At 39.0% G+C, this 27,667-nt stretch overlaps 1 protein-coding gene and 1 pseudogene across 15 annotated transcripts; one reads left to right on the top strand and one right to left on the bottom strand.

Moving 5' to 3' along the window:
- Positions 1 to 313: 313 nt before the first annotated feature.
- LOC113605591 (eukaryotic translation initiation factor 1 pseudogene) lies at positions 314 to 1,021 on the top strand (annotated as a pseudogene).
- Positions 1,022 to 6,710: 5,689 nt separating this feature from the next.
- LOC113605534 (zinc finger protein 30 homolog) lies at positions 6,711 to 27,346 on the bottom strand. 15 transcript variants are annotated; one of them, XM_027078972.1, is made up of 8 exons: positions 27,190 to 27,346; positions 26,679 to 26,749; positions 25,263 to 25,402; positions 24,690 to 24,850; positions 21,419 to 21,506; positions 18,049 to 18,175; positions 16,964 to 17,062; positions 6,711 to 11,053 (listed from the first exon to the last, which is right to left on the bottom strand). In XM_027078972.1, the coding sequence occupies exons 5-8, from the start codon at positions 21,425 to 21,427 to the stop codon at positions 9,684 to 9,686; spliced, it is 1,605 nt and encodes a 534-aa protein (XP_026934773.1). In that variant the 5' UTR covers positions 21,428 to 21,506; positions 24,690 to 24,850; positions 25,263 to 25,402; positions 26,679 to 26,749; positions 27,190 to 27,346; the 3' UTR covers positions 6,711 to 9,683. The 15 variants fall into 15 exon arrangements, with proteins under 15 accessions (XP_026934773.1, XP_026934769.1, XP_026934771.1 ...); XM_027078968.1 differs by having other exon boundaries at positions 25,263 to 25,547; XM_027078970.1 differs by having other exon boundaries at positions 26,679 to 26,840.
- Positions 27,347 to 27,667: the final 321 nt, after the last annotated feature.

The following is a 27,667-nucleotide window of genomic DNA, read 5'->3' on the forward strand; positions in this document are numbered from 1 at the left end:
AGAATAAATACAAAGAAAACTCTGTTGAAAAACCAAAGAAAAAGGAAATCATAAAAAGTAGTGAATGGGGCTTCCCTGGTGGTGCAGCGGCTAAGAATCCACCTGCCAATGCAGGGGACACGGGTTCAAGCCCTGATCCGGGAAGATCCCACATGCCGTGAAGCAACTAAGCTCCTGTGCCACAACTACTGAGCCTGTACTTTAGAGCCCGTGAGCCACAACTACTGAAGCCCGCGCACCTAGAGCCCATGCTCCGCAACAAGAGAAGCCACCGCAATGAGAAGCCCGCACACCGCAACGAAGAGTAGCCCCCACTCACTGCAACTACAGAAAGCCGGCACGCAGCAACGAAGACCCAACGCAGCCAAAAATAAAATAAGTTAAAAAAAAAAGTAGTAAGGAATCACTAAGCCGCTGCCATGGACTAAGCAGCCTCCCCCTCGAGCCCCCTCGCTTCCCGATGATCGGTCCTCCGCGCCCGCTTTCTCCAGCCGCGGCCTTCTGCAGGCCGTTTCCACAGAGGAAAAGGAATTGTATCGTATGTCTGCTATCCAGAAACTCCACTCTTTCGACCCCTTTGCTGATGCAAGTAAGGGAGATGATCTGCTTCCTGCCGGCACTGAGGATTATATTGATAAAAGAATTCAACGGAGAACCGGCAGGAAGACACTTACTACAGTCCAAGGGATCGCTGATTACGATAAAAAGAAACTAGTGAAGGCATTTAGGAAGAAATTTGCCTGAAATGGTACTGTAATTGAGCATCCAGAATATAGAGAAGTAATTCAGCTACAGGGTGAAAAGTGCAAGAACATATGCCAGTTCCTCGTAGAGATTGGACTGGCTACGGATGACCAGTTCATGGGTTTTAAGTGCGTTTGGCTCACTGAAGCTTAAGTGAGGATTTCCTTGCAATGTGTAGAATTTCCCTTCTGGCCCTTGTCACAAGTTTAAAAACCTCACAGCTTGTATAATGTAACCATCTGGGGTCTGCTTTTAACTTGGACTAGTGTAACTCCTTCATGCAATAAACTGAAAAGAGCCAAAAAAAAAAAAAAAAAAGTAGTGAGAAGTAACAGTAAGACTGAGAACTGACTTCTCCAAATCAACAAAACTAAAGCCATAACAATTAAGTAATCTGGGACTTCCCTGGCAGTCCAGTGGTTAAGACTGTGCTTCCACTGCAGGGGGCACAGGTTCGATCCCTGGGTAGGGGAAATAAGATTCCACATGCCATGGGGTGTGGACCAAAAACAAAACAAAACAAAACAAAACCAAAAAAAAAAAACCATTAAGGGATGTCTTCAATATGCTGTATAAATGTCAAACCAGAATTCTATACTACATAAAAACAGCCTTCAAAGAAGTGGACTGGGCACTTATTCTTGAAATAGGTTTGCCTTATCTCACTTATAATTCCACAAAACTCAATGTATTGTTCATCATATTATCCCACTCAACACTGATTTTGACGATGGAACTTACTGTACAGAAAAAGTGAATCAATGAGCTAAAATCCATGGATTCACTAGGTTTAGGTATACATCTCCTCAATTAACTGATATTATACAATGGTGGAAAGAACTACTAAAGAGTCAATTATGTTGTCAGCTAAGAGGAATACCATGTGATGTTGGGGCACTATTCCTGTAAAATGTATTTACTTGAACCAGAGATCAGTACATGGTACTATTTCTCCAATAAACTTTTATACATGGATAGGTTCAGGTAGCAAGGGTAGAAGGAAGTCAGACTAGATATTCTGTGGCTCACCACAAATTTTGGTTCCCATCAATATTGGGTTATGCTAATTTAGAGATCTTACTGGTATTTCGATAAAATTGTAATTCTCACTTTCCATTCCTAGCCAACAAGAATCACAATATACAAGATAAAGACCTTTTGTACTTTTTGATACAAGCAGATGCTATCATTCGTGGAAGATGTGTCAGATAGCTAAAACTGTCACCATCCTGTGCCAGCAATAATGAGGCAGCTCCATGACACAGTCTATGGAAATCTGCTAAGGCTGTGAGTTTTGAGCAGAATCCTGACTGCCAATCTGTCCCAGGAGTAACCTGCCTATGTCTTCCTCCCAGCTGGTGGACAACTTCAAATGCTACGTGTACATGGAGCCTGTCTACTACCCTGACCTTGCAGTAACTAGGAACTTGATTTAAGTGTGAAATAGAGACTCATAAAACAAAACCCCAAATATCCAGGATACAATAATTACACACACACACACACGCATATCAAGAACTAGGGAAAATCTCAAAGTGGATGATAAAACATAATCAACAGATATCAACAGGAAGTTAACACAGATATTGGAATTATCTGACATGGATTTTAAACTATGAAAACTCATCCAAGATGAATAGTCTGATAACTATTAATTAAATCCATAATTTACCATCTTCAGAAGAAGAAATCTCCAGGCCTGTATTAGGGTTCTTCAGAGAAACAGTACCAATATGATATCAAAGGAGATTTGTTTTAAGGAATTGGCTTATATGATTATGGAGGCTGAGAAATCCCACGATCTGCCATCTGCAAAATGGAGACCCAGAAAAGCCAGTGGTGTAATTCAGTCAACAGCCCAAAGGCCTGAGAATGAGAGGAGCCAATGATGTAAATAAACCCCAGTCTGAGGGCAGAAGATGAGGTGAGATGTCTCAGCTCAGAAAATAGGGGAGGAGAGAATTCCTCTTTCCTCTGCATTTTTGTTCTATTCAGGCCCTCAGCAGATTGAATAATGCCCACCCACATAGAAGAGGGCAAACTCACTTTACCAAGCTCACTGATTCAGATGCTGATCTCATTCGGAAACATCCTGACACACCCAGAAATAATGTTTAGCTCGGTATCTGGGCATCCTCTGATCCAGCCGAGCTGACACATAAATTTAACTCTTACAAATGCACACTGTCAAATTGGCACTCATACCGCTCTCCTTAAACCATACTTAATCTCCAAATAAAAACAATAACAAGGTCATAATTTCACCTAACATGATACAGCTATTCTGGGTACAACTGAAAACTCAGTAAATTTTTCCCAGAAGAGGATGCAAAGTCCTTGGGTGATCTTTACACTTCTTCTAGGTACCCTGTAATTTAAATATGATGATGTAAAATTAACAACGTTAAATACTATGATATAAAGTCAATACTTGAATACTGTGATGTAAAGTTACAAGGTATGGGATCAAGAAAGAAAAGAATATAAGCATAAACAAACAGGTTCATAAGAAAACAAGGAGGAATACTCATGACAATTACAGTCCTCATTTCTGTAACTGGTCACATGATTATGCTTCTTTACCTGGTGGAGTGACACAAATTTTCATTCCTGCAGGGTCTGGATCATTGGTAGTCCTGCCCGGATTGGGTTGTTGTTTTCCACTGACCTTAGTCACAGGGCCATGGTGATAAGAGATGCCCTAAGTGATCTCTTGTATTCCAGATGTATTCTTCCTTACCTCCATTGTGGGATAGTAGTCCAATTTCCCCTCAGTAGTCAGGATCGATCATCCTAGCCAACACCGTAACTCTCCTTTGCCTGTTGATTCAGAGGTATGAGACCAAGGTGGCCAGGTGGCAGTCTGAACATCCAATTCACTGGAATCATTACTGTGCCACCTGCTGGAAGCAGTCTTCCTCTGGAACTAAAACCTCTAACCCAGAAGGGCATAAAGTCATGGGAATGGGAAGCAAAAATTTTGATAGTGGATCACTAAGGGTAATAGTTTTACCACTACCATTTCCACCTGTAAAGGAAAACCCACAGTTCTTCCCTGTGTTTCTTCCTTGTGCGTCTTCTTTACTATTCACACAGAACACTTCACTTCTGGTCGCCAAATGTCGGGGGTGGGGCCGCGGTGCATGGCGGGGTGGGGGGGGGTCAGCTGGGTGTCCTACAATTTAGTGTCAGACACACAGGTTAAGGGCTCAGTCCCACAAGGCTGCTCACCACTTCAGATGCCAATTACAAGTAGTAGGTCCCCATGTTACAACTTCTGTCTGATTTGGCTACAAATTCAAGGTTCCCACGACCCCCTCCTCAGGTTCAGGTAATTTGCTAGAGCAGCTCATGGAACTCAAGAAAGCACTTACATTTACCAGTTTACTGAAGGATGTGATAAAAGGATACAGATGAACGGCCAGATGAAGAGAAACACAGGGTAAGGTGTGGGAGGTCCCAAGCACAGGAGCTTCTGTCCTTGTGGAATTTGGGTGTCACCCTCCCAGTGTGGATGTGGTCACCAGCCTGGAAGTTCTTTGAACCCTGTATTTTGGGGATTTTTATGGAGGTTTCTTCATGGAGGCATGATGGATCATTAACCCCATTTCCAGCTATTCTCCCTTCTCAAGAGAAAGGTGAGCAGGGTTGAAAATTCCAACGTTCTAATCATGCCTCCTCAGTCTTTCTGGAGACCAGCCCTCATCCAAGGACCATCAAGGAGCCCACCCAGAGTTGCCTCATTAGAACAGAAGATACTCCTATCACCTAGGAAATTACAAGGATTTCAACAGCCCTTTGTCAGGAGCCAGGTCAAGGACAAAATATTAGAGTAAGAGATGCCCCTAGTGTTCTTATCACTTAGGAAATTACCAGAGTTTTAGGAGCTCTGGGCCAGGAACTAGAGGCAGAGACCAACATATATACAGTTAACCCTTGAATGGGTTTGAACTGTGAGGGTCCACTTATACATGGATTTTTTTCAATAAATACCACAGTACTACACAATCCAAGGTTGGTTGAATCCACGGATGCAGAAACACAAATACAGAGGGCCGACTATAAAGCAGTATGCAGATTTCTGACGGCACGGGGTATCGGCACCCCTAAACCCTGGGCTGTTCAAAGGTCAACTGAATTTTGTTATCTCACACTATTCCTCGACTCCTGTATCCATGAATCCTGGCTACTAGAGAAACTATCACATATTGGATTCTGCTTCAGAGCATATACAGCCTTCTGGAGAACCCAGACTCAGCCTGCAAGGTACTGCCACCAGCTGGATCTATAACTGAGTCTTCAAAAGGCCATGCCACCATTCTATCAAGCGAGCTGCTTCAGGATGGTGGAGAACATGTTAAGACCAGTGGATTGCATGAGCATGGACCCATTGCTGCAGTTATTTTACTGTGAAAGGAGTTCCTTGATCAGAGGTGATGCTGTGTGGAATACCATGACAGTGGATAAGGCACTGTATGTATGTAAGTCCATGGATGGCAGTTTTGGCAGAAGCACTGCATGCAGGGATGGCAAATCTGTATCCAGAGTAAGTCTCTATTCTAATAAGGACAAAGCGCTGCCCCTTGCACAATGTAAGTGATACAATGTACTCAACCTGCCACCAGGTAGCTGGTTGAACACCTCTCAGGGAATGCTGCTATATTAGGGATTCAGTGCTTGTCTCTGCTGGCAGAATGAGCACCCAGCAGTGGCCACAGTCAGGTGGGCCCTGGTGGGTGGAAGTCCATGTTTCTGAGCCCATGCATAATGTCCATCCCTGCCACCACTATGTTCCTAAGCCCACTGGATGATAATGGGGGTAGCTGGGAAAAGAAACTGTTATCCACAGAACAGGCCATCCTATCCACTTGATTATTAAAGTCCTCTCTGCTGAGGTCACCCTTTAGTAGGTATTTATACAGGGCACAAATACCTTCAAATGTTTTGCCCAGAGTGGTCTATCCACACATCTCTTTCCCAGATTTCACTGTCACCAAGTTTCCAATCATGTTCCTTCCACCATTATTCCACATCCTTAGTATCCATTCCCATACTTGTTCCCTAGATTTGCCTGTAAAAATTAGAAAACTCAAGTAATTCTTTTGGAGTGTAGCACACCTCCTCCTGGGTCACACTTTGTACTTCACCTTTAGGAGTCTGCTGGGATTTGAGTCTAGTGATAGGCCCATCAGCATCATCTTGCATGGCCACTGCCTCAGGGGAGGTCATGGTTTCTTCAGGCAATGCGGGCTTAATCCCCTCAAATGGAGGTGGAAATGCCATTGCCACTGTGGATGGGGATGCCACTTCCATTAGTAAAGCAGACTCTAAACTCAGGAGCTCAATGTCCCCAGCTTCATCCCACATGTCTCCCAACCAACTTATAGGATGCTATTCTTTCCCAATCTATGCCCTCACTTTAACACTATTTACTCAGCTAAGAATTTTCCAAATCTTTACATTCTGCTTCAAAAACTCCATCTTTAAGTCATTTCTCTCTTCTTGCACTTCATTATAATCAGCCAGGAGGAGGAAAGCCACACATTAAATTTCATTGCTCAGAAGATCTACTTTCCACAAAATACTAGAACACAAACACAATTTAGCCCTGTTCTTTGCCACTATAAAAAGAATGACCTTTCCTCCAGTTTCCAATAATACGTTCCTCATTTCCATCTAAGACTGCGGCAGAATGGTCTTTACTGTCCATATTTCTACTAACATTTTGTTCATGATTATTTCCTAAGACTGAGGTTTTCTCTTCAGCTCTCCTCTTTTCTGAGATTTCACCAGAATCACCCTTAACATCCGTTATTTTTTGCATGCACGTCAAAACTCTTTTCAGCCTTTATCCACTCACTATTCAGTTCCAAAGCCACTTCCATGTCTTTTACATTAGTACCCACTTCTAGTACAAACTTGTCTTATTCAGCTTGGGCTGCTATAACATGGTACCACAGACTGGGTAGCTTGTAAACAAATTTATTTCTCACAGGTTTGGAGGCTGGAAGTCTGACGTTAGGGTGCTAGCACAGTTAGTTTTGGTGAGAAACATCTTCCAGATTGAAAACTGTCATCTTCTTGTTGTATCCTCCTCACATGGCAGGAGAGGGTGAGAGAACTCTCTGGGGTCACTTTTATAAGGGTACTAATCTCATTCAGAAGGGCTCCACCCTCATGACCTAATTATCTCTTGAGAGGCCCCACCTCCTAATACCATCACATTGGGGGTTAGGATGTCATCACATTTTAAGGAGACACATTCAGTCCATTGCAAGGCCCAAATGGTTTCACTGGAATATTCTACCATTCAAAGAATAATTAACACCAATTCTACACTACCTCTTCCAGAAATTAAAAGGAAGCAACATTTCCAAACTCACGTTATGAGAACACCATCAACCTGATACCAAATGAGACAAAAATAGAACAAAACTATAGACCAGTATCCTTCATGAATACAGATGCAAAAATCCTCAACAAAACATTAGTAAATCATAGCAATCACAGCAAGTACAGCAATATATATACATATTTAAAGTACATACTACAGACAAATGGAGTTTACTCCAGTGATATAAGGCTTAATATTTGAAAATCCATGAAGGTAATCCATCATATTAACAGAGTAAAAAAAAAATCATTCTATTCATTATATCGATTGGTGCATATTTCAAGTAGAATTTCAAGGAAATAGAGGGTTCATGACAGTGTTTACAGGTAGCAAAGGGTTCTCAAAGTTATAATGGGCCTGAGAGGGGAGGAAAACTCAAATATGTGGTGCTGTCCTGAAAATGTCACCCCAGGGTAAAGATAAAGCCAACTTGCATCCTTTCTGTGAAACAGCGTGGCTTCTAAGAATTTCAAAGTCGTTTTTCCACAGTAGCCTCACAGGGAACCCAATACAGAGAAGAGCCTGTTGATCTTTTGTCTAATTGAATGAACCCTAATAAAAATCATAGAAAACACAGTCTTAAAGAGAATTGTACTACTTGAAGCACTGCAAGCTTGAACTTAGTGGGAAACAGTATAAAGTAAAAAAGTGCCTTTGGATGCCGAAACATCTACAGGCTATAAACAGTCTGAGAAAACTACTCAGCTGTAAACACAGGCAACGTTTTATGAAAAGAAAAAAAAATTCAGCATGACTTGGGGTAGAAGCAAAGAGACCAAAGTGTGTAAACATGCTGCTACTTGGGAGCAGAGACATACTTAAATTGGGTTCTGTATTATGCAGTAATGCAATCCGCTGAATATCACAGCTTCCCAACAACAGCAGAGAAATGCTGTGAGAAACTGACCTGTTAGATATTTTTTTAGAAGTATTCAAAACTTGTGTGTTTTTTACACTTAACACCATCTTAATTTGTACTAACCGCAATTCAGGCTCTCAATAGCTCAATTTTAAGTGTTCAACATGTTGCCAGCAGCTACCTTATCAGATAAAACAGTTCTATTCCATTAATTTCCACAAGTAGTTGTAATTGCTCTTTTTACTCACTCTTGAAATATACGAAGTACTATGGGACAGGCACTACAACAGATGTAGCATTAGGTGAACTAGATAAAATCTGGATCCTCAATCTTAATTTCCCAAATACATTATAGCACATTTAATATCCCTGTGTGTAAAACTTTAGCAACATCCGTAAGTTCTGATATGTAGCCATTTACAAACATCATTCACTTTAAGTGGGTTATAATTTCACAGATACTTTATCTTTAAAAAAAATTATGGAAAATTTAAAATACATGAAAATAGAGAAAAGAGCAAAAACAAAATAAGCAAAAACCACACACCTGACTCATCTTACCATGATTTTGACAAACAAGTTATCCATCTTCAATTTTCTTTTGCATGAGCATTTTAAAGGTAATTCTAGACATATCATTTCATGTGTATAAACTTGCTAATTTATCTCTAAGACACTTTTACATAAACACAATGCTATTTGCACATCTAACAAGAACATAATTCTTAATATTATCTAATACTGTCAATAGTCCCATTTCCCCAACTGTCATAAAAATGTCTTTTTTACACTTGTTCAACTTGTGATCTAAATGAGAACCACTCATTCATTGCATTTGATTGATACATCTCTTAAGACTCTTAATATCTAAGAGTTCCACCTCCCTTTTTCAATCCATTTTATTGGTTGAGAAGCTGTCATTACTCTTGTAGAATTACCCACATTTTAGATTTGTCTGCTTCTTGCTGTATCATGTAATTTGTTCCTGTTTCCTGAATTTTCTCTAAACTGGGAGTTAGATCTTGATGCTTTAATTAGATTCAGGTTCAATATTTTTTGTCAATGGTATGTCTTATTGTATCATATCAGGAGGCACAAAATGTTTTGTCCTATTTTTGATGAGATTAAAATTGATCAGTGGGTTCAGATGTTGTCAACCTGATCTATTCACTATGAAGTTGACATCAACCATTCACCTAATGGTCTTAACACCTCTACTGAGAATTGTGCCTAGATCCATTATTTCATTATGTCCTATAAAAATCTCTAATAAAGAACTTTACCTCATCAACTTCTAGTTGCCTTGAAATATAGTTTATACAGGAAATGCAGGCTAAATCACATTTCCTTCCTTTTATTTATCAATTTCCAGAATGAGTTGGCAACTTCCATAGGTATACTGTACAGATGAAAGAACAGAGGTGATAACAGGTAAGATCAAAAGCTTTTCCACATTCACTCCTTTAAGAGAGTTTCTTTCTAGAAAGAACTTCCTAAGGTTTAACATGGTTTGAATGGTGACGAAATATTTCTATATATTAATTAAATTAACCTATTCTTTTAAAACCTCTTATTTTAATTTTGAGCATGAAGCAAAAGGGATTCCTACATTCAAACACTTTTCCTCCAGGATTTATTTTCTACTGCCCCTTAACACAAAGTTCACAATGGATGGCTTTCTAATAATTATTTAGTGACCTTATGAACTCGCTGATGGTAAGTAAGATGTGAATGTTGTCTAAATGCCTTCTTACATTCCTTACATTTGTATGGTTTCTCACCAGAATGAATTCTCTGATGTTGAATAAGTGATGAATGTAGTCTAAAGGCCTTTCCACATTCCTTACAGTCATAGGGTTTCTCACCAGTATGAATACTCTGATGTTGAGTAAGTTGGGAGAGCAGTCTAAAAGTCTTCTCACATTCCTTACATTTATAAGGTTTCTCACCAAAATGAATACTCTGATGTTGAGTAAGTTGTGAGAACAGTCTGAAGGCCTTCCCACATTCCTTACAATCATAGGGTTTCTCTCCAATATGAATACCCTGATGTGAAATAAGTTCTGAGTAACGACGAAAGAACTTCTGACATTCCTTACATTCATAAGGTTTCTCACCAGTATGAATTCTCTGATGGAGAGTTAGATGATAGGCACGACTAAAAGTCTTCCCACATTCCTTACAATCATAGGGTTTCTCGCCAGTATGAATTCTCTGATGGAGAGTAAGTTGTTGCCGTACTCTAAAGGCCTTCCCACACTCCTTACAGTCATAGGGTTTCTCACCAGTATGAAGTTTGTGATGTACTCTAAGGCCTGTACTACACAGAAAAGCCTGCCCACATTCCCTACATTCATAGCATTTCTCAGCAATATTAAGTCTTTGATGTCGAGTAAGGTGTGCATATTGTCTAAAGGTCTTCCCACATTCCTTACATTCATAGGGTTTCTCACCAGTATGAATCCTTTGATGGAGATTAAGTTGTCCTCGCACTCTAAAGGCCTTCCCACATTCCTTACAGTCATAAGGCTTCTCACCAACATGAATTCTCTGATGTACACGAAGATCTGCACCACATGTAAAGATTTTTCCACATCTTTTACATTCAAGGAGTTTGTCAGAAGCATGAATTCTCTGATGTCGACTAAGGTGGGCACACTGTCTAAAGGCTTTTCCACATTCTTTACATTCATAGGGTTTCTCACCAGTATGAATTCTCTGATGGAAAGTGAGTTGTTGGCGTACTCTAAAAGCCTTCCCACAATCCCCACATTCATAGGGTTTCTCTCTATTGTGAATTCTCTGATACAGAGTAAGAGATGTGCGTTTTTTGTTCTTGGGCATTTTTTCAGAGGTGGTTTTTTTCACTTGCCTGAAATACGCCTCCTGAGGACCCTCTTGTCCCTCAAACTTTTTATATTCACAATCTTTCCTGAAAAAGGAATCTTCAAGGCCACAACTTCTAATTCTTTCCATTATCTCCCACTGAGATACATTCATTTCACAAACATCCTTTACTTCAAATAATTTTTTAGTGCCATATCTGGATTCCAAATCTGAAAGAAAATAAGATAAACACATGTTATTTTCTTATTCTAGAAAAAGTAAACAAATAAGCAAATAAAAATTTTATAATAGGAAAGTCCAGTTGAAGAAAATGTGCTTAAAAACTCTTTAAAAATCATGTAGCTTGAAAAAAGCTAAGAGGAATAAAGAAAATGAGTTAAGACCAGATAATTCAGAAGCAAATCAAAGTCTGAGATCTCTACCTAAACTTTTTAATGATTTCTCTTTTTAATAAGAATACAGTAGAAACACTTTATTATGAATAACATGGCCTTTGTTTACCAAAAGATGTCATCTCAAGCTACTGCCCCCTTTGCACCCTACATCTGTCACACTTACCTCCTTTCAGTTGCTAAAATATGTTACAATCTTTCCATTTCTTAGAGCTTTTTACTGGCTGTTAAATCTCCCAGGAATGCTGGCGGGCTCTCCACATGGTTGGGTTCCTTTCATCCTTTAGGTATCATGATAAAAGTCAGAAAAAATACCTGTGCTGACTTCATCTAATTTATATCCTTTATTTTCTATCCTAATAACTTGTTCCTTGCTTAAAACTTTTTTTCAATTCTGCTGTGGTATATTCATTAACTTTCCCAGTTTTTATTCTATTTTCTTACCCCAAGGGCAGAAACAATCTTTCACTTATCACTGAATAACAAACCCATAGCACACAGTAACTATTAATTATTAAATTTCAATAATTAGTTAATAGTAAAAATGTATATTTTGCCTTGCCTCCAGTCTTACACCTTCTTTTTTATCACTTCCTATAGAGATGGGAAACAAAGCACATCTAAGCTATCTCAATCAAATACATACATGGAAAAATTTCTTTACACCTGATCATCCTTCCAATGGCCTCTCCACTTTCACTTGCAGATATCTCCACTTCAGTTCATTTTCTACGTTGCATAGTTGTGAGTGAACCTCACTTTCACGATCAAGGTAATAAAAGGTTCTACTTATTTATCTTCATTTGAGTTTATTAACTATACACACTATGTTACAAATACTCAACCTGTTTTGTTCCTTCATACCCTTTCCTATATTCTCCCTGAAGTCTTCATAGCCAATGCCATTTAGGTACTGCCTAAAAATATATTAGTGATTTTTCAGTCACAGCAACAGGTTTATAAAAGAGTAACATGCTAATGAAATTCTGAGCAGAGATGTATTTTTCTCAAATGTATATTTTCTCAAAATTTTTGAAATAAGATTTCAATATTTTTCAAAAAGAAAAAGGTATTTTAAACAATCTACAATACAGCAACATTATTTTTAATATACCCAAACTGGAAAGAATCTAAGTGTTCATCAACAGAAGAATGACAAAGAAAATTAAGATATGTGGATACAATGCAATAAGAGCAATGAGACAAACTGTAACAGCAATGAGAATGAATAATCTACAAGTACACACAACAACATGGATCATTCTCACAAACATAATGGTGAGTAAACAAAGCCAGGCATAAAAGAATTTATACTATTCCATTTTTATAAAGCTTGAAAACAGTAAAACTAATCTATGGACTTGTTATAAGTCAGGTTAGTAGTTAACTTTGGTAGGGAGGAATGACTGGAGAAAGTTAGGGGGGAGCTTCTGATATACTAGTAAAGCTCTATTTCTGAATCAATGTGTAATTACTTTGTGAAAATTCAGTGAGCCACATATTATAATTCTGTATTTTTTATATCTGTTCGTATTTCAATAAGTTTACTTTAAAAAGGATATACTAAAAAGACGTTAAAAGGCAATAATGATTTAAATAGTGTAGATAATTTGTGAGCAGAGACAAAAAAATGAATGGCACAGAAAATACTCCTATGAAATCTGAGTGTCTTTCTCCATGCTTCCCCCTCCCTTCCCTCTCTCCTGTTCTCCTTCCTTTACTCCTCTCTTTCTCTTTCTCCCCCTCCCTCTCTCTCCTCCTGTCTGTCTGTCTCTATCTCCCCATTCAAGAAAGCAATATAAAACTATGAAAATTTTGTAGAAATTTGGGGGAAAAAAACAATTTAAGGTCTCATTAAGACAAATAAGATATAAATTATACATAAAATGAACAGTAATTAGCTAGTCATAACAGTAGTAAATAAGCAGGCAGGTACAAAAGTATGACAGTTGTTATTAAGATGGTGATTTCAAAGGATTTACTTGCAAATTAAAAATTAAAAACCAGTGATCTAAAGGAAAGTCACAGTCAAAACCAAAAGTGAAGGCCCAAACATTTGTAAGAAAAATGAGAAATTGTATACAGCAGAAAAGCCCATACAAACTGTATAAGAAACATTAAACAATGGAAAAAGTAATGGAATAAAGGAAGTGAGTAGAAAATGCACAAAATAAAAGTATAAACAAACTTAGGGCAAAATGTCCATATTCACTCATAAAAAACAAAGTAGAAGTTATAAAACTTATCCTATAGAAGTTGAACATTTTAATTTAAAGAACAAACAAAATATTCCCAGTGTGGATATAGAGACGCTTATATGGCTTCCCCACCTAAATGACGTGTCAGATTAAGGCTTTGGCACGCTGAACATTCTCATCTAGGAGACTATACTACAGTTGACCCTTGAACATAGGGGTTAGAGGGGACAATACCACCCCCTCCCCCGCCCCCCCACTGAAAATCTGTGTGTAACTTTACAGTTGGACCTCCATATCCGCAGTTCTGCATCCACAGATTCAACCAACCCCAGGTCATGCAGTACTGTAATACACATTTATTTTTTTAAACCCATGTATAAATGGACCCATGCAGTTTAAACCCATGTTGTTCAAGGGTCAGCTGCATAAACAACTGAAGTGTAATCTTAAGATTTCTGTTAAAAGTCAGCCATAATTGTTCCCAAATTTGTTTATGCCAGTTCTTTCCCCTTCAAGAAACTGAAAGACAACCATTTCTATCTATGAAAACTAGGTTCAGTGCTTTGCAAGTTCTGGCTAGGGATGCACATTGCATTGTTCTCAAAATAGGCATGAGTGAGAAAATAGTAAAGATTGATGGGAAATGTAAAGAGTCATGAAGGATTCTGCACACAGTTTGCTTTACAAGTATCTTTAGATTCTTGTTCTACTTTAAATAAATTGAAACTGGAAATAATAGCCTATGCATTATATGTATGATTTAATCAAGAAAAAACTGACTGGACCAACTCTAAAACAAAAGGCCAAACTAAACATCAAAAGACATATATAAAATATTTAACTACTCAAAATTAATAAACCAAATATTAGTTTGTATTCTACTGAATCAAAGGACTTTATTCTAGTAAATAATGCTAATGTGAAAGCAAAATATTAACCTATCTTAAAGCAATGTAAAAGGAGAAATATTATTTCCATTTGCAGGATACCAGCTTTAATTAAAAAGAAAATATGAATTACCTGTTCATAGAGTTAATTAGTTTCCTGAGATATGATGTCTTCAATAACCTTTGCTGATACAAGATGATACGGATACAGAATATTTATGACAGAGGCAGTTTTAGGCACATTAACACCGGGGTAAATGCAACCAGAGATCTGTAAATGTTAAAACCCTATAACCACAGAACTGTACTTCTGAAAATCAAAACTGATCAAATATGGTGTTGGCCTAAAAGTTCATTCCGGTTTTTCCATAAGATGTTATGGAAAAACCCAAATGAACTTTTTGGCCAACTCAATATTAAATAATCCATACTGAATTCCAAATAACCTTCACATTCTGCTGATAATTTTACTGCTAATTTCATTAAGAAATAAGAAGCAATTTAAAGAAAAATGTTATTCTCCCCTTCACCACGTTATCCAACCAACCTGTGTCCATATTCTTATCATATGCATTGGTTTTCCTTCATAAATTGATTCCTACCCATTTACTGAAAGTCATTGCTTACAGAATTCCCTCTTTCTCTACTCCATCAATTTTCCCTCTTTGAAATCATTCCCTTCAGCCTATATACATGTTCTAATACCTCATCACATCTTAAGATACTTTCCCTGTACCCCATGTGTCTGCTTTTATGGCAAAATTCCTCCAAGAGTTATATATATTTATTTTCATCACTGCCTCACTTCTCACTTTCTTTTCATCTCCCAATAACTTTAAAAGAAACAAAATTTTATTACAGAGCATATCTGACATACACAAAAGGAGAAGAGTAATTATAAATGTCCATGTATCTATGGCCAGCCTCAGCAACCACCAACCAAGCCCAGTACTGGCCTATGCAGACCCTAATCCACTCTCCTCACATTTTCTGAAGCAAATCCCATAATCTAATGTTTTTTGTTATCACTTCAGGATGTATCTCTAAAAGGATTTAAAAAAATAATCATAATACCATTATCCAAACCTGAAAAAATGAACAGTAATTCTTTAAGAACATCAAAAATCAGTGTTCACACTTCCAATTACCTCATACATAAAATTTTAAACAATTTAAAAATAATAACTGATCCAAAGCCCATAATGTACAATGGTTGACATGTCTTCTACGTGTCTAAAACCTACAGACTGTCCTACTATCTTTTAAAAATATTTATTTATTTATTTATTTATTTATGGCTGCATTGGGTCTTTGTTGCTGCACGCAAGCAGGTGCTACTCTTCGTTGTGGTGCACGGGCTTCTCATTTCAGCGGCTTCTCTTGCCGCGGAGCATGGGTTGTAGGCGTGCAGGCTCAGTAATTGTGGCATACGGGCTTAGTTGCTCTGCGGCATGTGGGATCTTCCCGGACCAGGGATCAAACCCATGTCCCCCGCATTGGCAGGCAGATTCTTAACAACTGCGCTGCCAGGGAAGTCCCTGTCCTACTATCTTTTGATTTCCCTTACAATTTATTTGTTGAAGAACTGTTTTTGACCCTATAGCATTTCTCATATTCTGAATTTTTCTGACTATATTCCCAAGGTGTAATAGAACATGCTCCTCTATCTTCCTCCAATAAATTGGTGGCTTTAGATGCTCCATTAGACTTAGGCCCACTTCATAGGTCATATTGTATCCTTTCATTCACCCCTTCATTCATTGTCTCTATTTCTGTGATGCTATCAGCACTGATGTTCAGTGCCTAGATCCAATAGCTCACTATGGGTTCCAAAGTGATAATATTCTATCATTCTTCATTTATTCACTGAATACTTTTATTAAGAAAAACATCCCTCCATCTATTACCTATTGGTACAGTTCTTACAAGGAAGACAGGATAAACGCTTCTTTTTTCTTTTAAATTTATGCTTTCCAAATAAGTTAGTTCTTTAGTAGTTTCCAATGGTGAACAATCTGCTGTTAGCATCATTAAGAATTTATGGAATTAAGCATGCGGTATTTTATGTGGTTGCAATACATTGCAGTTATGTATACAGATGCTCAAATGATTCCATCTTTGACAAGTTGAAGAGCCTCTGCTAACTGGTTCTTCTTCCCTGACCACCCTATCTAAAATTACCCCATTAACCCATCATAATTCTCCATATTCTTATCCTACTCACTTTTCTTTATAATACTTAATCACTTCATGATATTTAGTAATCCACTTGTTTATTGTATGATTACCCTACTAAAACGTAAACTCCATGAAAAGAAGGCAATGAAGAAATACATACATAAAAGCCAAATACAAAAGATGAGCTAGAAAGAAATTAGATGCAAAATACAGGTAAAATGGTGGTCTTTGGTGAAGAAAGCTTTCCCCCATTGAAATGAGAAAGAAACAGGACAGTGAAGAAAGAAGAGGTAAATGGAAGTAAAGATGGAATTTCTTTGGTGGTTCAGGCTGAAATCTAAGTTTTCTTCCCAGGTTTCAGGTCTCTCCTTCATAATCAACATCTAAGTGGTGTGTCTCCTTCCCAATCAGCAGGAATATGCCATGCCACAATAGCTTACCTTTCCTTATTATCACTTACTCACCTAGGCTCCGTCTTCTTTTCTCATCCCTCACAACCATCCAGGGTTCTTTCCCTTGCTCTAACAGAGTAATTACATCTGGTTTAGAAACGGAACATCCTCCTTGAGAAAACATAATACAGAAAGGATATACTTGACTAAGCCTTCAGAACAAAGAAGAGTAAATGAACAGAAAAACATTGATATTAGAGTTACTTCAGGATCACAAGAACAGAGAGATAGGAATAGTGCCTTATTTTAATTGCCAATTCATACAGCCTCTGTCTCTTGAGAAAGTAACCACTGACAGCAGTGGTTTCAAATCCTGCCTCTGTCACCTGAACAACTTACGGCCTCAGTTTTCTCAGTTGGAAAAATAATATATACCCATATGTAAATAATATATAAAATAATACATAAAAATATATAAAATAATAATGTATACCATTATTATAATAATGTATAGGATTGTGTGAGGTTTGACTTAATAAACAAAGTGGTTGGATGAGTGCCTAGTACATAGTAAGCAGTCTACATGTTTATTAGGTACTATTTTTGCTTTTCTTTAAATACTTTGCTAAAAGGAATATAGTTTCTTGCCAGTATATTCATCCAATGTTAAATGCAAAGTTCATATATTTTAAACTTTTAATCATAAATCAATTAAAAGATAATGTTTGTTGCAATAAATTGAATGTGTCCACTTGAGTTTTTACAAACTACTGATTTAACCCAGTATCATATACATTGTATAAGCTTTTTCAATAGGTATGTAGAGCCAGACACCTCTGTCTTCCTACTCACATTGCAGGTAAGTTAATAGATAATAGACCATCTACAGCAGTATGAAACCAGATTTCTTTGAAAATGGTTTTGCTCTGAGCGTCTAAGAATTTATATCAAACTGTCATTCAAGAGAAGCAATTATGGAAAAGGCAAAGGAAAATGTAAATGTCACTGATTTATGGGGAAGCTAAAGGTGCTATTTAATAGTTTAACAGCTGAAGGTGCCTATTCCCAAACTACAAAGCAGATATTTGGCTTTTAGAAGGATAGCCCTGAAATTCAGTCATGTGAATTTCTACATTACTTGACACAGATAAACTTACCCAGTGACACCAGGTTGCTATAGTTCTCTAATATCACATCTCTGTACAAATTCCTCTGATTTGAGTTCAGACATTCCCACTCTTCCTGAGAAAAGTCTACAGTTACATCTCTGAACATCACCAAATCCTGAAATGACAAACCCATGTTTTATTTGTAAAATTATTTATTTCTGTATAGGGCCACATGCCACATATTGTCACTATTTGTATATCCTTCTCCTTTCCCTACTTTTTTAAAACAATTCTTTCAAAAAGTAATTAACTCATAGATTGTACAAAAACAGGCCATGGGTTGAATCTGGCTCACAAGCTGTAGTTTGCCTACTACTGCTACAGACGAAACTTCCTATATAACTGTGGGATACCTAATTTTACTTATTTCCAGATACGTTCAGGTAATTAATCAGAGTTTCACTAAATTGTAGCAATATTTTCTTAGATCAGTCTCCAACAGCAAAAGAAATAGAAGCAAAAACAAACAAATGGGACCTAATCAAACTTAAAAGCTTTTGCACAGTGAAGGAAACCATCAATCTTCTGTTGATGGGCACAAAAGGAAACAAAACAAAAAGACAGCCTACCAAATGGGAGAAAATATTGGCAAATGAAGTGACCGACAAGGGGTTGATATACAAAAAATACAAACAGCTCATACAACTCAGTACCAAAAAAACAAACAACCAAATCAAAAATGGGCAGAAGACCTAGATAGACGTTTCTCCAAAGAAGACATCCAGATGGCTAACAGGCACATGAAAAGATGCTCAACATCACCAATTATTAGAGAAATGCAAACCAAAACCACAATGAGGTATCGCCTCACACCAGTCAGAATGATTATCATCCAAAAGTCTACAAATAATAAATGCTAGAGAGAGTGTGGAGAAAAGGGAACCCTCCTACACTGTTGGTGGGAATGTAAATTGGTGCAGCCACTATGGAGAACAGAATGGAGGTTCCTTAAAAAACTAAAAATAGAGCTACCATATGATCTAGCAATCCCACTCCCGGGTATATATCTGGAGAAAACAAAAACTCGAAAATACAAAAATCTGAAAAGATACATGAACCCCAATGTTCATAGCAGCACTATTTACAATAGCTGAAACATGGAAAACAACTCAAGTGCTGATCAACAGAAGACTGGCTTAAGATGTACAACTGAATGCTAGCCATAAAAAAGACTGAAATTTTGTCATTTGCAGCAACATGGATGAATCTAGAGAATATCACACTAAGTGAAGTAAATCAGAAAAAGACAAATACTATATGATATCACTAATATGTGTAATCTAAAAAAATAATACAAATGAATTACATACAAAACAGAAACAAACTTATGGTTGCCAAAGGGGAGGGGGAGGGAGGGAGAGACAAATTAGGAGTACTAACAGGTACAAACTACTCTATATACATAAAATAGATAAGCAACAGGATTTACTGTATATCACAGAGAATTATATTCATTATCTTGTAATAACCTATAATAGAATATAACCTGAAAAAAAATAATTGAATCACTTTGCTGTACACCTTAAACTAACACAATATTGTAAATAAAAAAGAAAAGAATTTCACAATTAATTGAAAGTGTCCATAAAAATACTGCTAGCAACGGGCCTAAAAAAAATAAATATGATTTACTATAGGGACTTCCCTGGCGGTCCAGTGGTTAAGACTCCACACTCCCACTGCAGGGGGCATGGGTTCAAAACCTGGTTGGGGAGGTAAGATCCCACATGCTGCAAGGTGCGGCCAAAAACAGAAATGTGATTTACTCTAATCGCTTTCCCTTTAAGGGTTAGAAAAAAATAATCAATGGAATTTTTCCCCCCAGATGAACCATAAGATCTCTATTTTTAAAAAGTAGAGTTTGCACAAAATTAAAGAATTTCTTCCAGACCCAATTTCGTCACTATATGTATCATTAGCACTTTCCCTTATTATAACAAATCTTTTTTTTTTTTTTTTTTTTTCCGTATGTGGGCCTCTCACTGCTGTGGCCTCTCCCGTTGCGGAGCACAGGCTCCAGATGCACAGGCTCAGCGGCCATGGCTCACGGGCCTAGCCGCTCCAGGGCATGTGGGATCTTCCTGGACCGGGGCATGAACCCGTGTCCCCTGCATCGGCAGGTGGACTCTCAACCACTGCGCCACCAGGGAAGCCCTATAACAAATCTTTTATTGAATATTTTAAACTTATTATAAAATACTCCATTTAATAGATATGTTGGACTTAATAATGATTCTATTTAGATTATTTCTATACTCTTAAACATATTAAATTATATTTACAATTTAGGTTACACAAAATTTCTAAAGCTACAATGTCCAATATGCTACCTTAGACACATGGTTACTGAGCACTTGAACTGTAGCTAGTACAAATTTAGATGTGCTGTAACTATAAAATATACACCAGATATTGAAGACTTTAGAGGAAAAAAAGAATGTAAAATACCTCAATAATTTTTATACTGATTACATTTTGAAATGATAGTATCTTGCTATATTGGGTTAAATAAAGCATTAAAATTAACTGCACGTTTCTTTTTAAAATATGACACTAGAGACTTCCCTAGTGGCACACTGGTTAAGAATCTGCCTGCCAATGCAAGGGACACTGGTTGCAGCCCTGGTCTGGGAAGATCCTACATGCCGCAGAGCAACTAAGCCCATGTGCCACAACTACTGAGCCTGCACTCTAGAACCCTTGAGCCACAACTACTGAGCCCATGTGCAGCAACTACTGAAGCCCACGCGTCTAGAGCCTGTGCTCTGCAACAAGAGAAGCCACCACAATGAGAGCCTGCGCACCACAAGGAAGAGTAGTCCCTGCTCGCCAAAACACTAGAGAAAGGCCCACGCGCAGCAACGAAGACCCAAGGCAGCCAAATAAAATAAAATTAATTAAAAAAAATTTTTTTAATAATAAATAGAACGTGACACAAAAGATTACATATGTGCCTTGCATATTATTCTCTACTTATTATGAGACTGCCATGAGGCCTACTGTGCTAATAAGGCACGAATTTTGTATTTTTAATATTGGACAGTGCTGCTCTAAAGTGTTCTCCAGTCCTGAGAGTCTCCTATCAGTTGTCTCCCTCTAGGGACTTCATTTCTGCTTTATCTCTGCTCTAGACAAAGAATGAACACACAGGAGACCCTGAGTAATTTGGTAAATTCACACAGAGAGGGGCACACAGGAGGGGCCAGGCTGTCTGGCTCCATCCTTCACTAGAGTGGGAGCAACTAAGGAAAAGCTGTTGGATGGGGCTCTGTTAGGAAGTTTTGGGATAATTAATGAAAATGCTTACATAACCTGAAAACAATTACAGCATTTCAAAAAGAGAGAAATATCAACTTACATGAGCCATGATTTCAGATTTGCAAGAAACTGGTTAGTTTTTCTCAAGGGTCATTTGCTGGAGAAGCAGAGTCCACAGAAGCTAAGAGCTGGGGGAAGAATATGAAGCCATAAGAACAAAATTGCCTCACAGCTCCCAAATTTTAAAAACTCACACCACTTTTCCATTCCTACATGCAACACCCCTCTACCCGCCCCTCCCAACACACAAACAAGTGATGAAAGGTAAGAGGTAATCTAGACAAATACATGCCCTCCCCAAAATGACAGGAAAATCGTTGCACAAGGATAGACATAGAGCAGACGCCCCTGCATGGTAGGACATATCCAGCCATTTTAGCAGGAGAGATTCCAGTTACTTCCCCACCCCAGCGAGGCCCATCTGGACCTGAGCATAGGCTGTCCAGACCTGTCCTGAGCAGAGCCACCTCCCCTCGTTCCCACCTTCCCCAGCTGAGAAGTGGCTACATCATCTAAACCAGAACTTCCTTCTGAGAGTCAGGAATCTGACTTGCCTCCCTAACCCTGAAGGCAGAAAACAGTACAGACAAGAATTTCCCAAACTTTGCCACACACTGGAATCACCAGCAGATCTTTAAAGTATACTGATGCCTAACTCCCATCCCCCAAACATTCTGATTTAATTAGCAGGGAGTGTGACCCGGGAATCAGAATTTCTAAACCTTCCCCAAGTGATCATAATGGGCAGGTTTGGTAATCAAACTTTGTATGCATCAGATCATCTGAAAGGCTTATTAAAATACAGTTTGCAGGCCCCCACTCCTCAAGGTTGGCATTTACTAGGTCTGGGGTTGGGCTTGAGAATTTGCCTTTCGAAAAAATTCCTAAGTTGATACCGATGCTGCTGGTCCAAATGCCACAATTTGAGAATCACTTGCACAGATCATGCCTAGCAGTTTTTATAATGGCAAGACTGTACTTGCACACTGGGATCCCATCCTCAAGGCTGAACTATCTTTCCCAGAATCCTCAGAGCTCACTGTTCACCATTTTCCTATTAAGAATCATCAATACTGCCTACATGATCTCATTTACCAACCCAATTCTCTTGGTATCCAGGCTGGGGAAAAGTGAATTTGTAAAAGTGAGTACAGATAATTCTCTAGAAAGTAGAAATAACCCACTAGTTAAAACTGACTAGTAACTAAGGAGTTGAATTTAAAGGAATTTGATTAGCAGATTTTAAAAATGGATAATACTTCAGAGTATCACTAAGGCTGTGGAGAAATGGACACTTGTGGTATGCAGTAAAAAGAATGAAATGATATGTGGAAAATGGTTATAATGGGACCAAAAAAGCCAGAAAGAACCTAAATATCCTTCAACAAGGTTAAATAAATTATCATGCATTCACACAACAGAAAACTAAACACCCACTAAAAATACAAAGGTAAAATTCTTATTTGATGTCATGGAAAGATGGTCACTACATATCGTTGGGAGAAGAAGATAGTTTAGAAAATAGTATTGTGTGTGATTCTATTTTTGGCAAGAAAACTACATACATATGCATACATGTATATATTATGCATGTGCATGAAAGTCTGTGGATGGACTTGGAATAAAATTTTATCATGTTACCTCTACTGGATGGTATCCCAGGTGATCTTTATTTTGTTCTCCTCTGGAGACTCTTAATTTTTTAATCAAAAAATTTTAAATTTGTATCACTTGTACCTGGCCATAAATTTTTTTTTTTTTTTTTTTTTAAAGATCTTTAAATTTATTTATTTATTTATATTTGGCTGTGTTGGGTCTTTGTTTCTGTGCGAGGGTTTTCTCTAGTTGAGGCGAGCGGGGGTCACTCTTCATCGCGGTGTGCGGGCCTCTCACTATCGCGGCCTCTCTTGTTGCGGAGCACAGGCTCCAGACGCGCACGCTCAGTAGTTGTGGCTCACGGGCCTAGTTGCTCCGCGGCATGTGGGATCTTCCCAGACCAGGGATCGAACCCGTGTCCCCTGCATTAGCAGGCAGATTCTCAACCACTGCGCCACCAGGGAAGCCCCTGGCCATAAATTTAAAACAACCCTACAAGGAATATCACAAAAAGCCCCAACAATTCCATCCCTGCTACTCTTTCTTTCTCCCATCTTCCAAATCAAGAGGCAACAATTTTCACCTCTTTTAGCTTTTTCTTTTGTTACTTAAACACCATATATTCAAATAACATGCTAATATTGCTACTTCTGAATTTTCAGTTTTAACCATTATCTACTGACTTCCTACTATGGAAAGCACAGTTCTGGCTGTCTTTTATCCACCCATCTCCCACTGCACGTATGTGTAGCTCCATCTCCCTATCCTTCCAATATGGTTTTGTTCTATTACAGGGTAAATGGATATTCAATTTCCATTATTATGACTATGTAAATACCATTTCCAACTGAGCTATACAGTATAATTAGATTATTTCGCCTTCCTTTCCCAAGTCTTCTCTGAGGTTAAAATAATTTTGTTTTTTGTAAGATTATCATTAATTCATTTCTCAAACTCTCACTCAAATGAAGGATCAGGAGGATGAAGCTTCTGGCATAAAATAGCAGAACTGTCCATTTCATATTCTAAGACTCTTTCAGAAATTCAGCCAAATACTTCAGAGTTATCACCTGAACCTCAACTTGGCAAAAGTCAATGCCATGTTCCTAAATGTTCCTACCTCTGAAATCCCAAGTGATCTTGAAGTGAAAAGCTGATTAAGTAATAGGACCTAAGAAAGGCTGTTTAAGGAATTGCTTAGGCAGTTTTGAACATCACTTCCCAACAACTGATTTCTTAAATAATTTATAAAACATCCACAAAATAGAATAAAGTAATCATTAAATGCTAAGTTTTAGAAAACTGTTAAGGAATGGAAAATATCCAAGAAACAAATGAAAAAAAATCAGTTTAAAAAATATATGGGGCTTCCCTGGTGGCGCAGTGGTTGAGAGTCCGCCTGCCGATGCAGGGGACGCGGGTTCGTGCCCCGGTTCAGGAAGATCCCGCATGCCGCGGAGAGGATGGGCCCGTGAGCCATGGCCGCTGAGCCTGCGCGTCCGGAGCCTGTGCTCCGCAACGGGAGAGGCCACAACAGTGAGAGCCCCGCGAACCGGAAAAAAAAAAAAAAAAAAAAAAAGCTATTCCCATTAAAAATAATTTTTTAATGATTTGGGAAGGTGGGTACCTTATAGTCATTAAAAAAAACTGATTAAATAGGCCTGCATAAGTAGTAACAACAGGGAAATCAATGTCACTGAAAAAATAATTCTTACCAGTTCTTCAATGTTGTAGTTCATTAACACCCAGAGATCCTTCTGTGAAGGATCACAAAGCTGGTTCGTGACATTTCCAAAGATTAAGAGACAGTATGCACAGCAGACAGAAAAAAATGCTTATTTCACAGCAGCTGCTCAATCATTTGAGTTAACCCCTCCTGCGTGCCAACGAATAACCAATTATTAAATCCTTGCAAAAGATCTTGTTAATCCTTACCTTAGCGTTCAGGACACATATGTAACTTAACAATTTCTTTCAAATTTTTTATTCAGAACAATAAGTACTTCCCAATATTACATTATATGGTTTTTTCTTATGACTTTATAAACCTAATCTTTATTATCGCATAACATTCCATCACATGTATGGACTGTGAGTTACTTAACCAAATTGCTAGATACTAATTTTTTAAGATTATCCCAAAAGTCATTCCCAGTTATCCCAGACTTTGATTCTAGACCAGTGAGAATCAATCTTGTTGGGTCTTATACAACTCTGATAATATGAAATGATAGACTTCTTCCCCCAAATTACCCATTGACAAATATATACAATATTTCTGTATATACCTTAGACTTTTCTTGTCCTGAAAACTCATAAACAGAGTCCAAAGACTTCATATTAAGAATCCCTGTTCTGGTCCACCTGAGCGGGATTCATTTTCCTGCTTGCAAGTATTCATCCTAATTAACTTCACGTTTCCATTATTCTTGGGAATATACAAAGTTGATAGGGAAAGACTAAGAATCATCACTAACAGCAACAGCTAATATTAATTAAGCACTCTTCTAATGTGCCAGGTAATCTTCTAAGAGGTTTAACGGATATTAATTCAGGTAATCTTCAAAACAACCCTGTGAGGTATATAATAATTCCGATTTTACATATTAAGAAACTGCAACACAGAAAGACTGCCCAAACTCACTCAGACTTAAGTGGTTGTCAGGATTAAAACTCTCTAGGTTCAAAATTTTCAACCACTACACACACCTCTCTTCCTCTATCCAAAGACATACCCAAAACAAACTACAAACTTTCAGTTATAAGATAAATAAGTTCAGTTATAAGATAAATAATGCACAGCATGGTTACTATAGATAATAATAATAATGTATTATATACTAGACATTTGTCAAGACAGTATATCTTAAGTATTCGTGTCACACACACAAAAAAAGGTAACTAAGAGAGGTAATGGATATGTTAATTAGTCGGTGTGGTTAGCATTCCATTCCACAATGTGTACATATATGAAAACATGTTGTACACCTTAAATACATACAATTTTTCATTTGTCAAAAATAAATAAAACAAACTCATGCTATCAAACCTCTAACTACATCAGGCTGGTACCAAAAATTTCCACTCATGGATTCCCCTGGGAAAAAAAAAATCCCCACTCATACTCCGTAATAATTACAGATGTCTAAAGCCCTAAACTACTACTCAACAAATCACAGTCAAAAAGAAAACATAGGCTTCCCTGGTGGCGCAGTGGTTGAGAGTCCGCCTGCCGATGCAGGGAACACGGGTTCGTGCCCCGGTCCGGGAAGATCCCACATGCCGCGGAGCGGCTGGGCCCGTGAGCCATGGCCGCTGAGCCTGCGCGTCCGGAGCCTGTGCTCCACAACGGGCGAGGCCACAACAGTGAGAGGCCCGCGTACCGCAAAAAAAAAAAAGAAAACATAAACGTTAACTTCCAATAGGGCTATTTCCATCATTAGAATCCTTGGAAAAGCTGTGCTCACAGAGCAACTTAATTTATAGCACATGGTTAACTAACTGCAGAACTGAATTAAGTGGGCACTAGAATGAGAATCTATAAATTAGGTCCCTGCCCTTAATGAGGTAGAGAAATCCTCAGGCCCAAATCAATAAGTAGATCATTCTTTTAAGCAGGATATTCCAAGGGAAGGAAATTAAAAAATCTCGTGTCCTGAAAACCAAATGCATTTCACGGAAACAAAGAAGCAGCACAAACTCACAAAGAACCTGGCTTTTAGAGCTGCAGCAGCGATTCGGTTCACTTCACAGGCCTCCTCTGGAGACTGACGGGCTGGGGGAGCAAACAGGGTTCATTACACCGCAGGCGTTTCTTGTCTCGGTCAACAAACGTCCACGTCCCCTTGACCCTCGCTACCCACCACCTGCATACAGGAAATGGAAACAGGGAGACGGAGGAAGGTCCTTGGTCACCCTTGTCCGGGTTCGCGGCTCTGGGTCCGCTGTAGTTCCGACACCACAACCGCCCACCCCCGGGGCTGCCCACCGCGTCTTTGCAGGGCACTTTCACCCATAGGCTCCACCTCCCACTTCCTTCCCAGACCTTTCCTCTACGCCTGGGCCTGGGTAGGTGAGGCGAGGAAAGTGAAGCGCAGGACCTCCGGGTCGCGCATTACAGAATAGGCCGGGGAGGCGCCCGATTACCGCCGCCAGAGCTTAATCCCGCGGCTCCCGGTCTCAGAACTACAAGCCCTCACTCCGGAGGAAACGCACAGTGGCCTGAGGCCCTCGATCTCGTCCGCAGAACCTGGCCTGTCCCGCGCTCGTTTCCTTCAGAAGAGAAGCGGCCGCCTCCGAGCCTGCCTCACCGCCCTGAGGCCTCGCCTGCCTCGGAGGACAGCCCAGCGCTCAAGACTTCGGCGCTGGAACTCCGGGGAGTTCCTTCTCAGTCCCGGGTGCGCAGGCGCGCAGGGGGCGGGGGCAAGTCCCCAGGCTCCTCACTTAGCGCTTGGAGAGACGGATGGGGCCAGATCCCCGTGGGGCGGGGCGGGCAGAGAAGCAGGGTTTCCTAATAGGCCGGCTCCCCGCCTGTAAAGGTGACCTTGTGAGTGACCCATGCTGTCGAGCTGACCTGCTCCCCTATTGGAACTGTAGTCCAAAATCAGAGCAACTGTATATTCCGCCTTTTCTCACTTGGTTCTTGGCTCTGCAACGGGCGCAGGCCCGGAGCTCCGCCCCCACCCACGAGAGT

Source organism: Aethalodelphis obliquidens, unplaced genomic scaffold, assembly GCF_003676395.1.
Source record: "Aethalodelphis obliquidens isolate GAN/ISIS:26980383/991018 unplaced genomic scaffold, ASM367639v1 scaffold43, whole genome shotgun sequence".
Lineage (NCBI taxonomy): Eukaryota > Metazoa > Chordata > Mammalia > Artiodactyla > Delphinidae > Aethalodelphis > Aethalodelphis obliquidens.

What these genes read in the sequence shown, in the direction of transcription:
- LOC113605534 (XM_027078966.1), bottom strand. Translation starts at nt 18,193, where the DNA reads ATGGGTTTGTCATTTCAGGATTTGGTGATGTTCAGAGATGTAACTGTA. An exon ending in TAGCAACCTGGTGTCACTGG is followed by an intron (nt 17,063 to 18,048) that starts GTAAGTTTATCT and finishes TGTTTTCTCAAG; the next exon opens with GAGGATGTTCCGTTTCTAAA. An exon ending in GAAAAGAAGACGGAGCCTAG is followed by an intron (nt 11,054 to 16,963) that starts GTGAGTAAGTGA and finishes ATTTTCTTTCAG; the next exon opens with ATTTGGAATCCAGATATGGC.